This window comes from Pseudorca crassidens, chromosome 3 (assembly GCF_039906515.1).
Source record: "Pseudorca crassidens isolate mPseCra1 chromosome 3, mPseCra1.hap1, whole genome shotgun sequence".
Taxonomy (NCBI): domain Eukaryota; kingdom Metazoa; phylum Chordata; class Mammalia; order Artiodactyla; family Delphinidae; genus Pseudorca; species Pseudorca crassidens.
The window spans coordinates 143,790,914-143,810,516 of record NC_090298.1 but is presented as its reverse complement, the minus strand read 5'-3'; the positions used below and the strand labels follow the sequence as shown (position 1 = coordinate 143,810,516).

Below are 19,603 nucleotides of genomic sequence, written 5' to 3'. Positions count from 1 at the left end.
ACACTTAATGTAATTATTGATATGTTTGAATTTAAGTCTACTATTTCATTATTTGTTTTCTGCTTGTTCTCTCTTTTTTTTGTTGTTTCTCTGTTTTCCATTTTCTGCCTTCTTTTGGGCTACTTGAACTTTTTTTAGTATTCCATTTAAATTTATATATCACATTTTGGACTTTATCTCAGTATATTTTTGGTTATACTAGCAATTACAATAGCATAATTAAGTTTTCACAGTTTAGTTGGAATCAGTACTTTACCATTTCAAGTGGAATATATATTACCACCAGATTGGTCCCTTTATCCTTCACTTATTATGTTGCAGTTGTCTAATATATTACATCTATGTCTACATACTTGGAGAACCTCATCAGAAAATATCATAATTTTTGTTTTCAGTTGTCAAACATCTTCTTCAGAGCTCTACAGGAGAATAATAGTCTATTATATTTAGCGCCCCTCAATATAATTCTTCAACAAGGGGCTTCTCCACATCACTCTGGCCCCCTGTTTCTTTCTGCACCCTCTCTCCTGTCCTCACATATAAGGAAGCCTGGATTTTCCATTTCCATGAGACAGGCCCTTATCCTGGACCTTACTAAACTCTCAGGGCCTGTGGCTTAGAGTTATTAAAGGCACAGTTTCTGCTTGTGAATCAATCACAAGCAGTGTTGAAGGGACTTCCCTTTTCCTTTGGAGGCAGCAATAATAGAATCAAATACAAGTGTTCACAATTGTTTCCATGTAGCTGTCTACATTTTGTTGTCCTTAGTCAATGCCTACACCTGAAAATCCTCCAGGTCTTTGGAAAAGCAGGGAGTGGGGGACTAACATTTATTGGAATACCTCCTTCTCATATATATGCATACCTCTATTAACAGAAGTGCCCTACGCAGCTCTGATGTAGTAGAGCCTCTATTGTCTCAGAAACATCTCTCTCTTTTTACACACACACACACACACACACACACACACACACATTTCATTCCTAAACAGTACAGGTAATGTATATGTTTTCTCCTGGCCTTTTAGCTAGGAGACTATATGCTCAGTATGTGAACACCAACTAAGGTGACCAAATAATTTATCGTGCAAGCCAGGATACTTTTGAAAGTGAAAGGGGATGCTGTTACTAATGCCAAGACCTCATGAAGTGCCTCATAAACAGCACTGCAGCTGGGAATGAATGGCCGAATGTGATTTGGACACAGCTGGGAGAAACCAGTGGAAACAGCCATGACCTCGGAGGATTTGAAGAGCATGTAAGAGCAACCCCCAGGGATGAAACAATTCAGCCATTCAGATCCCTGTCCCTGAACTAAAAGGGGTTTCCTTGAGTGCAATCTCTTCTCATATTCACAACCAGTCTACAAGGGAGGTGTTATTATCAGAGATAAAGAAAGTGAGTCTTGGAGAGTGAATGCAAAATGTCTAAGATCCCCACAGCCAGAATTTCGTAGAGCTGACACTAGGACTTTGCCCTCTCTGATTCCACACACCAACCTGGAAGCCCCGTAATGTCATGGACTGCATACAGACTTTGACAGCAATGGATCGGGGCTCAAATCCCAGTTCCTGGTGCTATACCAGCTCTGTGACCTTAGCTGACCTGCATGATGACAGTAGCATTGTGAGAATAGGAGCTTATGTTTATGCATTGCTTGCCAAGCACCCTGCTCTGAGCTAAATGCTTTCCCCAAGTTATCACATTCACACCTCACACTAACCCCATCATGTAGGTACTCTTAGAAATCACAATTTGCAAATGAGGGAAATAGTCTGAAAGAGCCTGGAAAAGTCCCCACTGCATGGGAGATAATGAATTTTAGTTCTCCTTCTCTCCTTGCACAGGTCAGAGCACGATGCAGGTCCTGAACAATTCTGTTTCATGATATTGTTCTGGAGGACCTTAGGAGTGGTCCGTTCTCCTAATGAATGTGCCTCCTTCTCCAGTTTTTCTAAAGGCTCAAGGATTGCTTATAATATGGTGCGTATTAATTTTTTATTTTTTATGGCCAGAATCCCTCCCACTTTTTTGAAACCATTTTGTTCCATTCTGTGGTTGTGGCCATGCATGAGAAACAGCAGGTGGTGCCAGATGACAGATGGTGTGGGAGCCCGTTTCCCGGTGGGAGGGGGCGCGAGCGAGAGAGCGAGCAAGCCGGCAGACAGCTGCGAGGAGCCCGCTCGCTTGCGCCTCGCTCTCAGAAGCTCTCACTCCAGACGCACGCAAGGCGCTGTCCTTTCAGCACCACAAGCTCCGGCTGAGGAGGGAGGACTCCTGGCCGTCCTCCTCCTCTTCAAATTGGCTTGAATCTGCTCTGACCCCTCAAGAGTGCAGCGCAGTAAGTAGGCATTTGTTTTTGCTATAAACCACTCCCCAATGTCCTCCAACCCTTTCCCTTTCACTCCCACAACAACCCTATTTTGTCTAATAACATTCCATCAGCAGGATTGACAAGAAAAATTCAGTTGTGCTGGGCTTCTGGGGCTGGGGTGGGATCACCGTTTCACTTCCAAGGGAGCTGGAAAGAAATAAATGTGATTTGTTTATTTAGTTGGCAATCTTGCAATATGGGGATTGCTAACTTTCCATGGAACCAAAAAAAAAAAAAAAATGGCCCTTTGCTATTGAGGAAATGGAGGCATTCCATGGCTGAATAACAGGATCAGGTTCAAGCCAAACCTTTTTTGTTTTAGGAAATTGTATCTCCTGTACAACCTACATATTGAGTCAAAAGGTACACTACACATAGGGGCATTGAATGTATTTATTGTATTTTAGGGAGATTAATGGAAAATAAACAACAACATAATAAAATAGCAACCAAGATGGTAAGGTGAAATTTATCATACTGCAGGGCGACCCAGAATAATAGGATTTATTTTTGCACTAAGAATAAGCTTTCCACTGAGATTATATGATTATGTTAGCTCTAGTGTCTTGGATATTTTTTTAAGATTGTATGTTTTGTATGTGAGCCTAGGATTTTCCTTGAGTTTCTCAAATTTGAAGGCTCTTAAGTGCCGTGGGTAGGTGGCATATCTGGATGATTAAAGAAGTTTTACTGGATGATGGGAATCATGTCAGGAAATCTAGCAGAAGATCGATGACTGATCTGTACACTGAAGCTGCTGGAGTGGAACTGTTGAGGACAGCGCTATTTTCTCTGTCATCAGCCCTCTGTTTTCCTGCCTCACTTCCCACTGTAACTAGAATCCCACTGCTTGCCTTAGGTCTGGGAAGAAAGGCGTAAGGATGGTGAAGCTGAACAGTAACCCCAGTGAGAAGGGAACCAAGCCGCCTTCGGTTGAGGATGGCTTCCAGACCGTCCCTCTCATCACTCCCTTGGAGGTTAATCACTTACAGCTACCTGCTCCGGAAAAGGTAAAGCAGGTGCTCTTTTCCTCATCAGCCCCCCCATGCTCCCCCCTTCCCAGGAAATAAAGCAGTAAAAAATTCCACCTCCCCCAAACCCTTTCATTCCCTCATCAGCCAAATACATTCCCTATCTTGTAAAATGTAGTTATTCCTTCCAGAGACATGACATCTCTTATGTTATTTCAGATTTATGGTAAGTGTTTATTCATTTTGTTTTGTTCACATATACATACATGGGCAAGAAAATAATCTTTCCTCTTAAAAGTTCCATCATAGTAGATGAATACTAATAAGCTTCTAGATGATGAAAGAGAAAATTGTCTTGATTATTTTGGGAAGGTGTTTCAAAAATTGACTGCTACAGATTTGAGGACAGAGAATTGGATGCAGTCCAGCAGGCATTTAGTTTGCGCCTCCTAAGGCCCCATTCCTATGCTGCAAGTTGGTTATAAAAAGACACATTACGAAATCCCTATTCAGGATAACGCTTAAATTAATATAAAGCATCATGGTAAATGCAGTGCCTGAGCATTACAAAGATTGTGAGAGCACAGGAGTGGAAAAAACTAAACCCTGTTGTGGCAGAGAGGGGACTGGGAGGACAGATTAGGTAAGCTGCAGAGGAGAACATTTGAATTTGGCTTTTAAAGGTGAGTAAAAACCTCCCGGATAGACCATTGGAGGAAAAGGCATTTAAGGCAAAGGGCACACATATGCAAAGGATGGAGAGCTTTGGGGAAATAGCATGACTGAAGTAGAGTGTCTTTGGCGGGGGCGTGGCTGGAAATGAGTGGCTGGCTGATGGCACGTCTCCTGACATGGGAGTAGTCCATGAGGAATGGAGGTGAGCTATTATACAAAAGTGGTGGAGTTAGCCCACGGACACAGGTGGGAGAAAGGATATTGTTTAAGATCCCTCTGAGAGAACCTGGGGTTTTACAATGTGAGCGTTTACCTACCATAAGAGAGAGCTTGGGAGGCAAATGATGAGGTTCCCTTGCTGAAGAGTGAACAATGGATCATTCCATCTGTTTGATTTTTCTCATCGGCATCTCCAGGAGGGCATTGTGTGTCTTAACCAATTGGCTCTATCCAATGAACAGAAGAGGAGCCGAAGCTAGATAGATGTCCTGGCTGATTGGCTAAGGGTTGAGTCATCTGTTTTGAAAGTGCAGAGGTTGTCAGTATGAAAATGTGCATAAGGGTGGCAGAAATAAAGAATCCTTGAGCCATTCTGAGAAACTGGTAAGACCTTCTGAAAATAAAATTTGAACAGGCAGTTAGCACTAAAGACATGTGAAGGAACAGTATTAATTGGGTATTGGCTACCTGTACAGCAGAGGTTCTCAGTTTTTGACTTGCATATTAGAGTCACCCGGGGAGCCTTTGAAAATCCTGATATCTGTATCAGAGCAATTGTATCAGAATCTCTGGGGGTGAGACCCAGGTGTCAATATTAATTAAATCTTCCCAGGTGACTCCTGTGTGTAGCCAAAGTTGAGCGCCACTGTGTTAGATGCACATTACCCAGGGATTATACATCCACGTTTGTGGGCAAAAGGCGAAGGACCAGAGAAATTTGGTTAGTTATCCAAATTCACAGAAGGAGTAAGTGGCAATGATGGAATTTGATCCCAGATGTAATGGAGATTGAGGAGAAGCAGAGGGAATATTCTCTCAAGGTTTCGTGAAGTTTCAGGAAGAATCTTTACCCTTTACAGTCTCAAAGATCTGTATGTCCCTGACAGGTATGCAAGGAAAAGGGATTGGGGTGAGGTCACTTCTCCTCTTAGCTCTACACACATCTGCGGGTCATCCAGAGATATCATGGCCTCTGTCTCCCCTTTCTCCCCACCCCATTTCCCACCTCCAAGGGCTTCTTTCTTTCCTTGAGAGAGGAGACACACCTAATAACCACTGAGCATCTGGTCCAGATGTCCCAAAGCCCGAAGATAATACATTGTGGACTTGCATGCATGGAAGGCAAACCAAAGTATCCTGTAAGATGCAAATCCCTAAAGGGACACATTGCTACAGGCGCACATCACAGACTCACTCTGATGTTCATGATAAAGTCTTTGTACCAGGAGGACCGCAGTGTTCTCCTCTATGACGTGGGGAGGATCACACCTACTTCACAGTGGTTGGGGCAAAGTTAGATGTGGTCTTATAAATAAAGTCCCTGGCACAAAACTAACCATAAGAGAATAAAAATTATCATTTTCATGTGCTTCTTAAATGCTAGATGCTGTTGTAAATCACAAGTACACACCACACACACACACACACACACACACACACACACACACAATGTTCTTTCATCCTTTCAATAGTTAATAGGACCTAATAAGGGAGTTGCTACTTTGATCCAGTTTTTAAAGATGATAAAACTCAGGCATGGAGTGGTAAAGTCACTTCCCAAAGCACAGAGTTGGTAAGTCTCCTGGCAAAATCTGGAGAACCGAGAGCCCAGGCAGCGCTGTTCTAGAACCTTCCACCTCAGCAGGAATAGGGAGCCAGCTGGTCTGGGAGTCCCCAAACTTGGACTCTAGCAAGAGCTCTGTCACCAACCTCAGCTCAACTCCTGTGAGTTTTCTGTGCTAGGATTTAGATTTTATAATATTTACAAGAGTAAACCAGGTTTTTCCCCCTGACATTAGAACAGATGTGTTAACAGTAAATTCCACTCAAGAAGCCAAATGCTGAGAGCAGTGTTGTGTTTACCAGCACAGACTCGGAAGCCCCTCTCTTGGGGGGTTCAGTGCTCTACCTTTTATGAGCCTACCCTGGCTGAGGACTTGAGTGAGGTTCTCTAACTGCCTCAGCCTCAGCCTCCTTGTGGGTAGAGGGGGGACTCAACCTCAAGGGGCTGTAGAGAAGGCAAGGTGAGTTCTGACACAGTTGTCAGCTCTCTCACTATGTCCAGCCAGATGGTGAGGATTTGAAGCTAAAAAGGTTATCAGAAAGAAGTATATTTAGCCCCAATGTTACATCCTGGGTTTTCCTCTTGAAAATGTAAAATACGGAGTGCGCTTGGTGTGTAATACTGACAATTATCTTGTTCACTACATACTCTTTAGTATGGAATGCGAGTTTCTGGGGAAAAGCTTTTGGATGCTAAGCAGTGAGGACGAGCATGTCTGAAACCCTTGCTCTGGGCCAGGAATGGGCCATGCAGGGCATTCATAGCTGTTGTTTCAGTTAATCTTCCCAACGGCCCTGTGAGGTGGGTGTTAGTGCACCCATTTCACTGCTGGGGAAACTGAGGCTCAGATCAATGGAGTGACTTGTCCAAGCTTCACAGAGAGAGTGGAAGAGCTGGGGTTGGAACCCTGGTGCACCTGACACCACAGCTTTCCCCTCTGCACCGTGCTACCTTCGATAACAAGAAGCCTCCCATCCCCAGGCAGTGCTTCCTCAAACTCCGCATTCCCTCATCTACGGCCATGGCTTCTTCTTGAGCTCTCCTGGACATGCAGGTGGGGCCTGGGGCGATCCTGCAGAGAGAATGTCACGGCCTCCAGGGCTCCTTCCCTACCCAGTGCTAGCGGGACTGTGCATGCCTTAGGAGACGAGATTGGCTGGCCTCGTGGTTGTTTCCCCACCTCTTCTATCACGCTAATCAATCCTCCACAGCGCACCTGCAGTAGTGCCTCTGGAGTTGTGACCAGTCCTTCTCCCAGGGAAAGCCTGTCCAGTCACCCGCACAGGGTATAGTCCTCAAATCCTGACCTTGGCACTCCAGGTCCTCCATTATCTGCCCCACTGGCTTCCATTCCTATCACTCCTCACTTTGTACCTTGAACACCAGCATGTCAGAACTAACCTAGAGCCATGGTTTTCAACCGGGGGTGACATTTCCCCACAGAGAGACATTTGGCAGACGTTTTTAGTTGTGACAATAGGAGGAGGGATGTTTTGGGCCAGGAATACTGCTGAATATCCCACAATGCACAAAATTCCACCCCCCCACCCCCCCAAAAAAAGAATTGCCCTGCTCAAAATGTCAACAGTGCTGAGGTTGAGAAACCCCGCCCTGGAATTTTCTACACTCTCCAGGGTATTTCTTGCTCCCTCCTCTTTGCCCACGCCATTCTTTCTGCCCAGAATGCTCTCCTTGCCTCTTTGCCTGTCTGATAAGCCAGTGCTCATCTTTGTAAACCCAGTTCAGATGGCAGCTCTCCTGGATACCTTCCCTGACCACCCATAATTATAGCTAAGGTTATACTTATTACACTGGAAGGTACTCACTCTCTCATCCAGCATGTCTATTGGGCACTTCTATGTGCCAGGCCCTATGCTAAGCTATGCATATACAGCCATGAAAAGTCAGGCATGGCCGTTGCGGCAGAGGGACTTCAAACAAGCCGGCACACAAATAGAAATACAGAGATGCAAACTGCAAGAAGGGCTATTAAGGAAAGAATAAGGTGCTGTATTGTTAAGAGACGCTAAGACTTAAGGGGACTGGGCTTCCCTGGTGGCGCAGTGGTTGGGAGTCCGCCTGCCGATTCAGGGTACATGGGTTCGTGCCCCAGTCTGGGAAGATCCCACATGCCGCGGAGCGGCTGGGCCCGTGAGCCATGGCCGCTGAGCCTGCGCATCCGGAGCCTGTGCTCCGCAACGGGAGAGGCCATAACAGTGAGAGGCCCGCGTACCGCAAAAAAAAAAAAAAAAAAGACTTAAGGGGATTAAATTATGATGGCAGGATGGTCAGGGGAGGTCCTTCTGAGGAAGGAGCCCTGGCTGAGAGATGGAGGATGGGTTGGTAAAGGGAGTAGGGGGCAGAGGGACCAGCATGTGGACAGACACTGAGGGAATGGGAGGAACAGTCCGGAGGTTGGGTTGGCTGGGTCAGCTGAGGGAAGGGGAGAGACTTGGGAGATGACGTGGGGTGGGCACCAGCTCATGAGGGGCCCCGTGCATTTTTCTGAAGAGGCTTAAAGAAGAGAGTAACAGGATCATATTTCTATTTTAGGAAGATTCCTCTGGCTGCAGTGGGCCACCCTAGGGCCAAGGGACTCATGCTTGGTCTCCTGGTCTCTTCTTCCTCTTTTCTCCAATCCATCTTCCAAATGAGGCAGCACCAGAGAAATGTCCCCAAAACAGAGGCTACTGGGTTTCCTGCAGTACCACCAACCTCCCAGCCCTGGCCATGTATGGTGGAAGGAAAGAGTGGGGGGCAGGAGATCAGCTAGAAGGTTACTGCTGTGCTCATGAAGGGGATGGTGGTGGTGGGTTCTAGGATGGTGGCAGCAGAAATGGGGAGGTGGATGGATTGGTGGAGACTTGGTGCTGGGTCAGCACTGAGGAGCTTTTCCTACTAGGCCTGAGGGTCCTGGCTCTGTCTCATCTTTGTACCCTTAGTCCTGGCATATGGCGGGCAGCAGGAAATGCTGGCTGAACGAGGCCCCCTGCCCCTTGCCTAGGGTAAGGCTGGGCTTAATTTTTCCACTTGAATCTAAGCAGTCTGATGGCTCTCTCTAGGTCATGGGAGCAAGCTCTTGAGAAGCTGGAACATCAATCTGTAGATCCCAATTTCCAGGACGTGCCTTTGGTTTACCTAAGTGACCATGATAACCCAGATGTCCCCACAACTCCTCTGTGAGGTTGTAACCATGCAAAACAGGCTCAGAGAAGGGGAATGCTGTCCTAGGACACACCAAAAGAAAACAGTGCAGCCAAGATCTGCACCCAAGAGTGCTGGGAAATGCCAGCTAAGGGATGGCTGGTCTGCGGAAAGCGAGCCACAGACCGGCACAACCCCACCTTGGCAAAGCCCCAGATGAACTGTGTATTCATCAAGCCAGCTGCCAGGCTCTAAGCAAATGTACCTTTCCTTTCTACTAAGTCTTTACACATCCTAGAGGACGTTGGCTCACCTGCTTGTGGGAGGAAAGGAACGCAGACATTAAAATATCAATTATTGATGTTTAGCACCCTTCACTCTGTGTGGTAGAGCGCATGTGCTTGGTTGTCTTAGAGACTTGGATTCAACTCTCAGCTAAACTAATTATGTACTGTGTGGCTTTAGGCAAGTTGCTTGGCATCTCTGGGCTTTTTTTTTTTTCTTCTGTAAAATGAACATAATAGCTACCTAACCGGGTTACTGTGAGGAAAAAAAAAAGTGAAAATTGTCTAATGGCACAAAGAAGGTGCTCATTGATAGAGTTTCCTTTCTTTCACTGGATATTCGGAATATGTCTCCCGAAGGTGGCATTTTTGGAGGATGACTGTAAACGTGAGACATGCTGAGAAGGATGGGGTTTCAACAGCGGGGGAGCAGGGGTCCGACAGGACGGATCTGGAAGGATGTTGGGCAAAGGAGATGCTGCTCCTGTCACTGAGTCCTCCATGCCTTCTTGGTCATTCTCATGGCTTCACTAGAGGGTTTCTTTTTCTCCCTGATACACAGGATCAGAGAACTGTCAGCCTTTCCCTGGGGAGCAGAGAATGCACGTCTCTGCCGATTCCAGGCTTATTGAGCCCCCTCGTTCTGCTCTTCAGAGACTCACAAGATTATAAATCACCCTAAATTGGGCAAAGGCTTTGACTAGGTGATTCCAGAAAATAGACAAAAAATGACCTATAAGCAGATTAAAAATTATTTATAATTTGAAAATATAATTTTAATGAAACATAAATTTTTACCTATCTGATTGGCAAAAAAAAAAGTAATAGTGCCAAGTGTTGCTAACACTGGGAGAAAACAGATCTTCTCATTGCACTCCGGTTGGTTATATAATGGGATGCAATGGTTTTTAGAGGGTATTTGGATATTGTTTATAAATTTAAACTGTATATCCTATTTAGTTGGTATGTTTGCTACTGGCAGGAATTTATTCTATGGGTATGTTTTTCAAGTATGCAAAGGCATATATATATACAGAGAGAGAGAGAGAGAGAGAGGGAGAGAGAGAGAACAATTGGAATGTTCCATGAGATTGGAGTGGTTGGACAAACCCTGGTGCATGGATGTGGAATAGTAAGCAATTGTTATGAGGATGAGACAGATTTGCTTGTGTTTGCGCTAATGTGGAAAAAGCAACAGACACATTGCTCTGTTAAAACAACTTTAAAGAGTGTGGTATAGAGTGATCCCATTTGTGGAAACACGTGTGTATGTTTCATTCTTATAATTCATAAAATAGTCTTGAAAAGACACACAAGAAACCATTAGATGGTTAGAGTATGGATGGAGTGGTTGGGGTCCCTTTGAAAACTTTTATTCTACAATTTTCATACATTTTTTTACCATGAACATATATCAAATTTTCTATTTTTAAAAAATCACCTCCATCTCACAGATGGTGAAACAGTCTCAGAGAGCTGAAGTGACTTACTTACTTGCTCACGTTCACACACGGAGAGACCACTGTGGAACGAGCTAGTGCCCCTGCATGTAGAGGGAGGTCTGTATAGATGCACATGCATTATAGCAATGCAGTTTGAATTTGAATCCTAATTCCACCACCTACTCGCTGTGTGACCCTGGGCCAGTTTACTAACCACTCTGTTTCTCTGTTTTCTCGTTGTTAAAACAAGGACAGCAATATCTTCCTCTAAGAATTGTTTAAAGGGTAAAATGAGAAAATGCATATCGAATGTTTATCACAGGGCCCGGCAGAGAGTAACTGCTTAATGCCAGGTTGCTATTATGGTTGTTGCTGTTATCATCATCATTAGTTCAGTCCCAGAATCAGGATTGTTTTTCCTGAAGTGCACGGGGCTGGCCCCAGGCTGTAAGAAGGCTTGAGCAGAGAGGTGGGCTGGGCCTTGCCCTATAGGGGACAGGCCTGGGTGGCAGAGCTGTGGGCCAGCCTTGCTGTAGTGACTCCGGCCCCGGGCAGCTAGCCTCTGCTCAGAGCAGGAGCTGGCCATCCCTGTAGGAGCCAATGAAGAGTCGCTCACCTTGCCCAATTCTGTGCCTTGCCTGAGAGTTGGAGAGTCATAGACTTATTGGGCTAGACCATCCATTTGAGGCCATACTGGCCAGCCTTCCATTCTGCCCTGAGAAATCAAAGGCCCAGCAAGTAAAAGAGACTCAATTCCACAGAAAGAGCCCTGGACTGGGAGTCAGCAGGTCCATACTAGAGTCCTACTTCTGACACTGCCTTGTTGTGTGACCTGCAGCAAATCCCTCTCCCTTTCTGGGCTTCCATGTCCCCATCGGTGAATGGGTGGGATTGGACAACACTGTCACTCATGTACTCTGAGCACTGACATTTTACCTTGTGTTCTGGGCCCACTACCAAACTTCAAGCGAACGCAAAGAGATGGAGTGTGGGTTGAGGAGTGAGGCAGTCAATGGGAGAAGGTTCCCAACTATGTACTCAGGCCCCATTGGGGTGACTTCACCTTGTCTCTTTAGATGAAGGATTCATTCATTTGTTCATTCAGTTAATAGCGTTTATGGAGCATCAGGTGCCGTAGGATCAGAGTTCGAGTGTTACGAGTTTTGAATGATGACCTTACTAGCGGCTCTTGATCTGAGCCAGAAGCTCAGGTTCAAGCCTTGACTCTGCCTCTTAGTGGTTATGTGAGGTTGTGAAGTCATTTCTGCTCCCTGAGACTCAGGTTCCTATGAAATGGGGATAATCAGTCCTACCTCAGAGTGATTGGGAGGATTTACTGAGATATAGGATGTAAAGCTTTTGGTACAGTGCCAGGCACATAGTGGGTACCTTAAAAAAATGATAGAAAAAAGCAACGTGTTCTTGAGTTTGGATACCAGCTCAACCACTTACCAGTCATTTGATCACAGGTAAGTGACTGAAGTCTCTGAGGCTAAATGTCCTCATCTGAAAAATGACAATAATAATGATCTTAAAGGAGAGATGTGAGGATCGGAGAGGGGGGTTGTGTGAACTAACTGAGGACACATCAGTAGGGCCTGTAGGTCAGTGTCTGGCACACAAGAGGTGCTCAGGGGCTAGCCTTTCATTGTACTGCCCCGAACTTCTCTCTTTGCTGCAGGAATGAGCTGAAGGATACAGCTTAGGTCTATTTTTGGCCTGTGCAAGTCCAGCTCATAAAAATACAATCATGCTCCTTGTCAGCACTTCTGCATTTTTATTTATTGTTTCTGCCAATCCTGGGGCCTCTCCATGTACGAACCTCTTCATTATTGATAATCCTGGGAAGTAGTATTTTAAATTTTTATGATCTGTACTTTGCACCATCTGAACCACCATGTATTATCTGGCCTTGCCAGCAAAGGGGGAATATATCCAGATAAGGGGTCCTTTGGGGATGAATAATTTATCCCATTTTCACAATGCCAATTATGTGAAATTATGTTCTTCATATCAGCTGCTGACCGAACAATGGGGACTGATGTATTGATATGAAAAGAAAACAAATTTATTTCTTTGCCCATATCCACAATGATATTTGAAAACCTGGAGTTTCATTCTCCCAAGTGTCTATAAAACCCCACTTTTAATAATAACAAGAGTAGAAAGAATTTTTTCCTCCCCTCTCTCCACTTTTTTCTCCCATTTCTGTTATTAATCAAGGAGCTCAGGGCTCTGTTTTGCTCCACTTTTTTTTGCAACTGCAGAAAATAGACCCTTTCTTTGCAAATTTATTTTCTCTTCTCTCTCTTTCTTTGCGTATGCAAGCTGATTCCTCCAAGGTACAATTAATAACGATTGGCTAACATTTCCCCTTCATAGTACTAAAAAAAATTGACTGTTACTATACCTCCTTTTATAGAAGGGAATTGTTTCTGGCTCCAGTCCATGGGAGCAGCACACCACACTCCATGACATGCCCAATAGCTGGTTGATTCCAGTAACTGTAGGGCTGGTTTTTCCTGCTCTCTACATCTCTCCAGCGTATCTTCACTGTGCCAGAGGCTTTTCCTCTACGTGTAATGCACACCTGGAAAGCCATTCTCTGGTTTATAATCCTTCCTCAGTTCCTCACTGTTCTCAAGTTCATCTTCAAGATGCTAAGCATGGCATTCAGAGCCTCTGTTTATCGCTCACTTCACCTGCCCTGTTCCCTGGCCACTCAAAACTACCTCTTTGTGGTTTTCCCAGGTCCAGCCTCCTGGATGTCTTCTGAACGTTTGCTGGTTTATGATGCTCTCTTGGTCTAGAAATCTCTTTTTGTTTGGGTTTGGGGAGGCAAGGACGGAAACGAGGAAGCTGTCAGAGCAAAAGTTCGCGGAGAGAGGATGATGCTCTGGATTAGGGTGTTGGCAGTGTAACTGGACAAATGGGTTTATTTGAGAGAAATTTTTGAGGAAGCAGGAACTGGTGATTGGAATGGATTTGGAGACTGAAGGGAAGGGACGGGTCATGAGAGATTCCTGTATATGACTTGACATAAACAATGACATATCATGCTGCTATTTTCTTATCTGGCGATTACACGGGGAAGAGATTGTTGAGGGCAAGATGGTTGGGGAAAGTGGGTCAGGGAACCCAAGTGCTTTGCTGGGGACATGGTAAATTTATGTGTGTCTATCCAAGGGCAAATGTCCAGTAGGGTGATCTGAGTGCTGGGTGGGGTCCGAATTGGAGATGTAAATTTGAGACTTATGAGAATAAAGATGGACTTGGAAATGGTGGGAGTAAGAACACTCAGAAGGGACTTGTAGGAAGGAAGCATGCCCATGACCTAGCCCTGAGAGATTCTAACATTGAGAAGTCAAGCAGGGCGGGAGGAACCTGAGGAGGGCTGGTCGGTGAGCGGGGAGAACACCATGGACCCAGGAGGAGGACTTTTAAGGAGGAGTGAGTGGTCAAAGAATATTACTGAGAGGTCAAAGAAGATGAGGCCAGCGGACTGCCCATTTGTTCCAGGCAAGTAGGCAAAGACCTGCTTTTGACATGGAGAAGGGGTTCTAATGAGCTAACACTTCCTTAGGGGCAAAGGTAAAATATTACCTGGGTTGCTTTTGGAGAAAATATGGTATAGCTAAAGAGAGGAGCGGATGACTGAGGACTGACGCAGGGTCAGTCAACCTGTCTGTTGGCCTAGTTTGAACTCAGTGGTTTGAGAAGTGTTCTGAAGCCAAAAGAAGTGTTTTCATTAGAAACTCACTCAGGGCATAAGCAACATCTCACAGGGGTTCAGGGCAAAGTAGTATATGGATTTGAAGGAGGGCTATGACCCCAACTCTGCCTAAACTCAGCATCACTCCTGCAGATGGTAAATGGCATATTAAATATATATATTTATTCAGATAATATATAAATTATTTTATATATATTGAACTTGATATAAATGAAATCACACAAGACATAAAAAAATACTTTTTTGCATCAGATTTCTTTAGTTCAATATAATAATGTCTGTGAGAGTCACCCATGTCTATGTAGCATTGCTGTGTAGCATTCCATCTTATGAATACACCACAATTTATCCATTCTCCTGTTAATAGACATTTGGGTTATTCTCAGTTCTGTGTTATTATGAAAAAAAAGTGGCTATGAACATTGTTGTGTGTATCTTTTGGTGGATTCATCATATTTTGAGGTGATTTTTTGCTGGTGCAGAGAAAATCTATTGGTTTTGTTATACTTATTTAGTACTTGAACATCTTACTAAATTCGAATAGCTTTTCACTTCATTTTTTCTTGGAACACATTTCTATCAGATAGAAAGCTTTTCACCTCAAGTACTAGAAAACACAACCTAAATTGGATTAAGGTTCAAAGAGTATATATTTGCCCCCCTCCCCACCCCCATGACTGCAGGGTACAGCATGTGTCTGGTTTCAGGCAAGGTGTGATCTAGAGGGCAGGGTGTCATCAGGGCTCATCTCCACTTCTCTGGGTTCCTCTTGGCTCTGGCCCTCTTTTGTATGCTGCCTTTGACCTCATCCTGGCTCCTCCCCATAGTAGCAACAATTGCTTCAGCACTTTCAGAACTAAGTCCTCACCACACCATCCAGAGGAAGAACATGTTCTTTAGGGAACACTCATAAAGAGCAAGGAGGTGTCTTCCCCCAAGTTCCCAGTCAGTATTGCCTCATATCTCTTTGATTCAAGTTAGGTAACATGCCCATCTCTGAGCCAATCAAATTTTGTGATCAATAGAATAATATGCTCTGATTGGTTTAACCTAATTAGGGTCCATCCCCGCCATCAAGGAAGTCATCAGTTCCACCAAACCACATGGCTGCCACATGGGACAGGGGTGAGTTCTTGAAAGCAATATCGGGCGGTGGGGGGCGGGGGTTTTGGATTGAAGAAGGAAATGGACGTTAGAGAAGCAACCACAAAATATTTATTATGACAATTATAATATATTGGCTGTAATGGTTATTCATTGTCTCATTCCAACAGTAATATTTGTTTAGTTTTGGCTCCTATCTCAACATGTTGGCCACTGCATGAGGTCTTTAAAAGTTACATGGAATGATATAAATGGTTTAGGGCTTTTTGAGAAGTTTTGGGAAAGATGTTTATAAAAATAAAGGGGCAGAGGGAAAGACTAAGAAGCTTAAGAAGAAGCTAAGAACTAAGAAGCTAAATGCTTCTTAACACTTGAGGTGTTATGCTTGAGACCAGTCTGATGGCTAAGGATCTAGAAATGAAGGACTCAAGCTAAGAGATGGTTGAGATGGACTTTGCAATGTGGGAAGGCATATTAGTTTTCTGTTGCTATGTAACAAATTATCAAAGCTTTAGTGGCTCAAAACATCACAAGTTTATTATCTCATAGTTTGTATAGGTCAGAAGTTCAGGCACAGTTTAGATGGATTCTGTGCTCAGGGGTCTCCTGCGTCTGAAATCAAGCTGTCAGCTAGGCTGCATTCTCATCTGGTTCTTAGGGCCCAGGTTGTTGGCAGAATTCAGTTACTTTTGGTTGTAGGACCGAAGTCCCCATTTTCTTGAGTGACCTGGCTGTTGATCGGGGTCATTTTCAACTCCTAGAGTCCACCCTCAGGTACTAGCTGCATGGCCCTCTCACAACATGTTGACTTACTTCTTCAAGGCCAGCAAGAGAATCTCTCTCCAGTCTGCTGTGACCGAGTTTGCATAGCATACTCATGGGAGTGACTATGCCATCATATTCACAGGTCCTGTCCTCAGTCTTGAGGGAGGAGATTATACAGTGCATGTACACAGGGGTGGGAAGCTTGGGGACCGTCTTAGAATGCTGTCTATCATAAAAGGCAAAGGCAGTTTTTGCCCTAAGGCTTATAGGTCACATGGCACACTGACCAGGAAATTCACTATCTTAGAAATAGACATTGAGATGGATTATAATATATTTATATATATACATACAGACATTAGATATATATACACACACAACATGGGGAATTGGGAGAAGAAACTATAATTTCCAGTTTGTGAATATTTCTAAAAATGTGGATTCAGAGAACTGATCAGACATCTAAATTTTCAATATACTTCATAGCCTGTCAGTTGATCTAGTGCTATTCCAAATATTTTTAATCATTACAATTTGTAGAATATCTTTTAAGTTCACAAAGCACCTGCGCGTACATTGTTTCATTTGGCCCTTCCCAGAATGTTGTGAGTTTCTAACAGAAACACTTAGCCTGTGAACCGTGCCTTGGCATTTACTCTTACATTTATATTAGATCTTAACTCTCACTAACACACTGAAGTTCACATAACACCAAAACGGCCAAATCTGTAGACTACATGCTAATTTACACTTTTGTTTATTTGACCATGTGGTTCAATTTGCATAAAGTATCTTGTCTTGTTCACCCAGGAAACTTCTATTCATCCTTGAAACCTTTTTTTTCAGACCATGCTTGAACAGTATTGTTCTTGAGAAATCCTTGCCTTGCTCTCGAAGGGCTGGATAGGGAGGACCTGCAGGCTGACAGGTGCAAGAGAGGCCCGATTCCATATCCGCCTCAGACACCTATTGGAAGAACATTTGGCAGCACTCAGAGGCAGTGTTCAAAAAAACGTTGTTATTGAATGAACGGTCTGAGTGCTTAACTTATATTAAATCATTTAAGCCTCCTAACAACCCAACCAGGTAGTGATGGTTATTTTCCCATTTAATAGAAGAGAAAGCTAAGACACAGAAGGTGTAGTGCTTGAGCCAGGATTCAAACCCAAAGCACGATGTTTCCTCTCCCTACAATATTGACAGTATCAGTATTTGCCCCACAGCACAGAATTAAGTGAGATAGTGCATGTCAAGCACTCAGTGTCTGCTGTATAGTAAATTTGCTAAGCATGAGGGATATTTTTATTACTTGTGGCAAAGAAGCTTCTGCTTTCCTATTCTTTGGAACAGGAGATAGAAAAAAATAAAAAGAACATTCCCCACCCCACTCCCCCGCAAAACCCTCATCCTTGTTTAGCTGTACCATTTCTTTAAGGAAGCCAGGGCTCACTTTTTAATATTTGGAGAAGCAGAATCCAAAGGGGGTGGAGCAAAACAACAGAATTTACATTTGCAAATGAGTTCTAAATGTCAGGGAAGGAGTGATGTTGTAGATGGGTTGGGACCCAGATCCTCCTTAACTAACATATTTAAGTGCCACACCGTAGATGTTCAATAATAGTAGTTCCCCCCCATCCTTTCCTTTTTGAGCTATATTTTGTCCAAGGCATGCCTCACAGACCTTAAAGAAAATTCTTCATAGAAGAATTCTTGCAGGAGTTCATACACTTGACTATTGTCTCTAGGAAAACTTGGTGAAAGTTTTCAGTGAAAATTTGGTTAATTTAAGCACTAATGAGAAGAATGATCATAGTTAGAAGATTGTTTCCTTTGAGCTGTGTGACCTTGGACCAGTGACTTGACAGCTCTGTGCTTCAGTTTTCCTTTCAGGAGAATGGAAATAGCAGTGGTATGTAGATAAAGTATATGGAGGGCTTGATCTAGCTGTGGCACATAATAAATTATTCCAAAAGTATTACCCGCTATCATCTCATTCAACCCTCAAAACAGCCTTTTTAACTAGGGGTTATGATTATGATTATTGTCCATATTTTACAGCTGAGGCCCCGAGACTCAGACATCTTCTGTGTTACCCATGACACTATGACACTTGGCAATAGTTATTGATTGTCTGTCAAGTTTCTTTTTTCTCCCACTTTGCCTCCACAGTGGGATGGAGTCCCATAAGTGTCTTGGCAGGTTGACAGCTTATCTGGAAAAGATATTAACCACCTCTGCAAAATATTCAGACTTCAGAAAAATAAGATGATACAATAGATTCAGTAGACCTTTCTGTTTTTCTTTGTGGAAGGCCCTAAATGAAATTGGAATTAAGTATATGTGCAAACGTTTTGCTACAAGATGTTCATCATAACTTGTTTATATACCCTGAACTGTGGAAACAACCTACGTGTTCAGCCATCAAGACCGGTTAGATTAATTGTGGTATATGCACACAACGAAATATTAAGCTACATCAAAAGGCAAAATGAAATCATATATTTTTCTACGTGGAGAAAATGTTAGTAGAGTGTTGTGTGATAAAATGAAGTATGAATCCGTTTCATAAAGTATATATTTGCATAAATAGCAAATACATATGCAGAATATGTGCATATATATGCATATAAAAACTGGAAAGGTGAGATCAAAATTGTCACCTATGGTTGTCTGTTGGAATTGGAAAGTATTATGGGTGATTTGAATTTTCTATTTTCCTGTGTTTGTTTGAGTGGGAGGCTCTTTATTTTCTGATCTTTATGCAATATACGGTAAATTCTAGTTACTAAAGAAAAGGAACAGAAAAGTCTTTCAAGTCTCTGTGCATGCTAACACTGGTTGAACATTTCAGGTGATTGTGAAGACAAGAACGGAATATCAGCCCGAACAGAAGAACAAAGGGAAGTTCCGGGTGCCGAAAATCGCTGAATTTACGGTCAGTGTCTTGATGGTGTAACAGAAAGACTGGGTGTAGGTCACTGAGTCTAATCAAATAACTAAAGCTCTGCCTCTTGAGGACAAGTTATCCTCTCTCCTACTCCAAAATGTTCAGACAATTTGATAATTGATAAATGTGTCTCATTTCTTCTTTTTCCTCCTGTCCCTGTCTCTCTGCCTTTCCATCACAGTCTTCAGGAAATGTGATAGAAATGTATAAAGAAACTCAAAGTTTAGACATTGGTTGATTGCAACAAATACAAAAAAGACAAAGGGAGAGAAAAGTTGACTTCTTAGTGGTAAAAACCGAATGGTTGATTTTCTATTTATTGGTGGCTGGGTCACTAGGAGAACTGGTGAATACATATCACTGTGATGAATTGCGTGAAGG

General features: G+C 43.6%; 1 protein-coding gene across 2 annotated transcripts in view; it reads left to right on the top strand.

Annotated features, from left to right (window-relative positions):
- The first annotated feature begins 2,151 nt into the window (after window positions 1-2,151).
- The window catches only part of NSG2 (neuronal vesicle trafficking associated 2), a 57,341-nt gene continuing 39,889 nt past the window's right edge, over window positions 2,152-19,603 (top strand). Inside the window, exons 1-3 of one of the 2 annotated variants that reach the window (XM_067732816.1) lie at window positions 2,156-2,341; window positions 3,234-3,384; window positions 19,127-19,210. In XM_067732816.1, coding sequence (XP_067588917.1) covers window positions 3,256-3,384; window positions 19,127-19,210 — 213 coding nt within the window. In that variant the 5' untranslated portion in view covers window positions 2,156-2,341; window positions 3,234-3,255. Of the gene's footprint in view, window positions 2,342-3,233; window positions 3,385-19,126; window positions 19,211-19,603 lie in introns of both variants that reach the window. The other variant, XM_067732818.1, reaches the window with a different exon arrangement.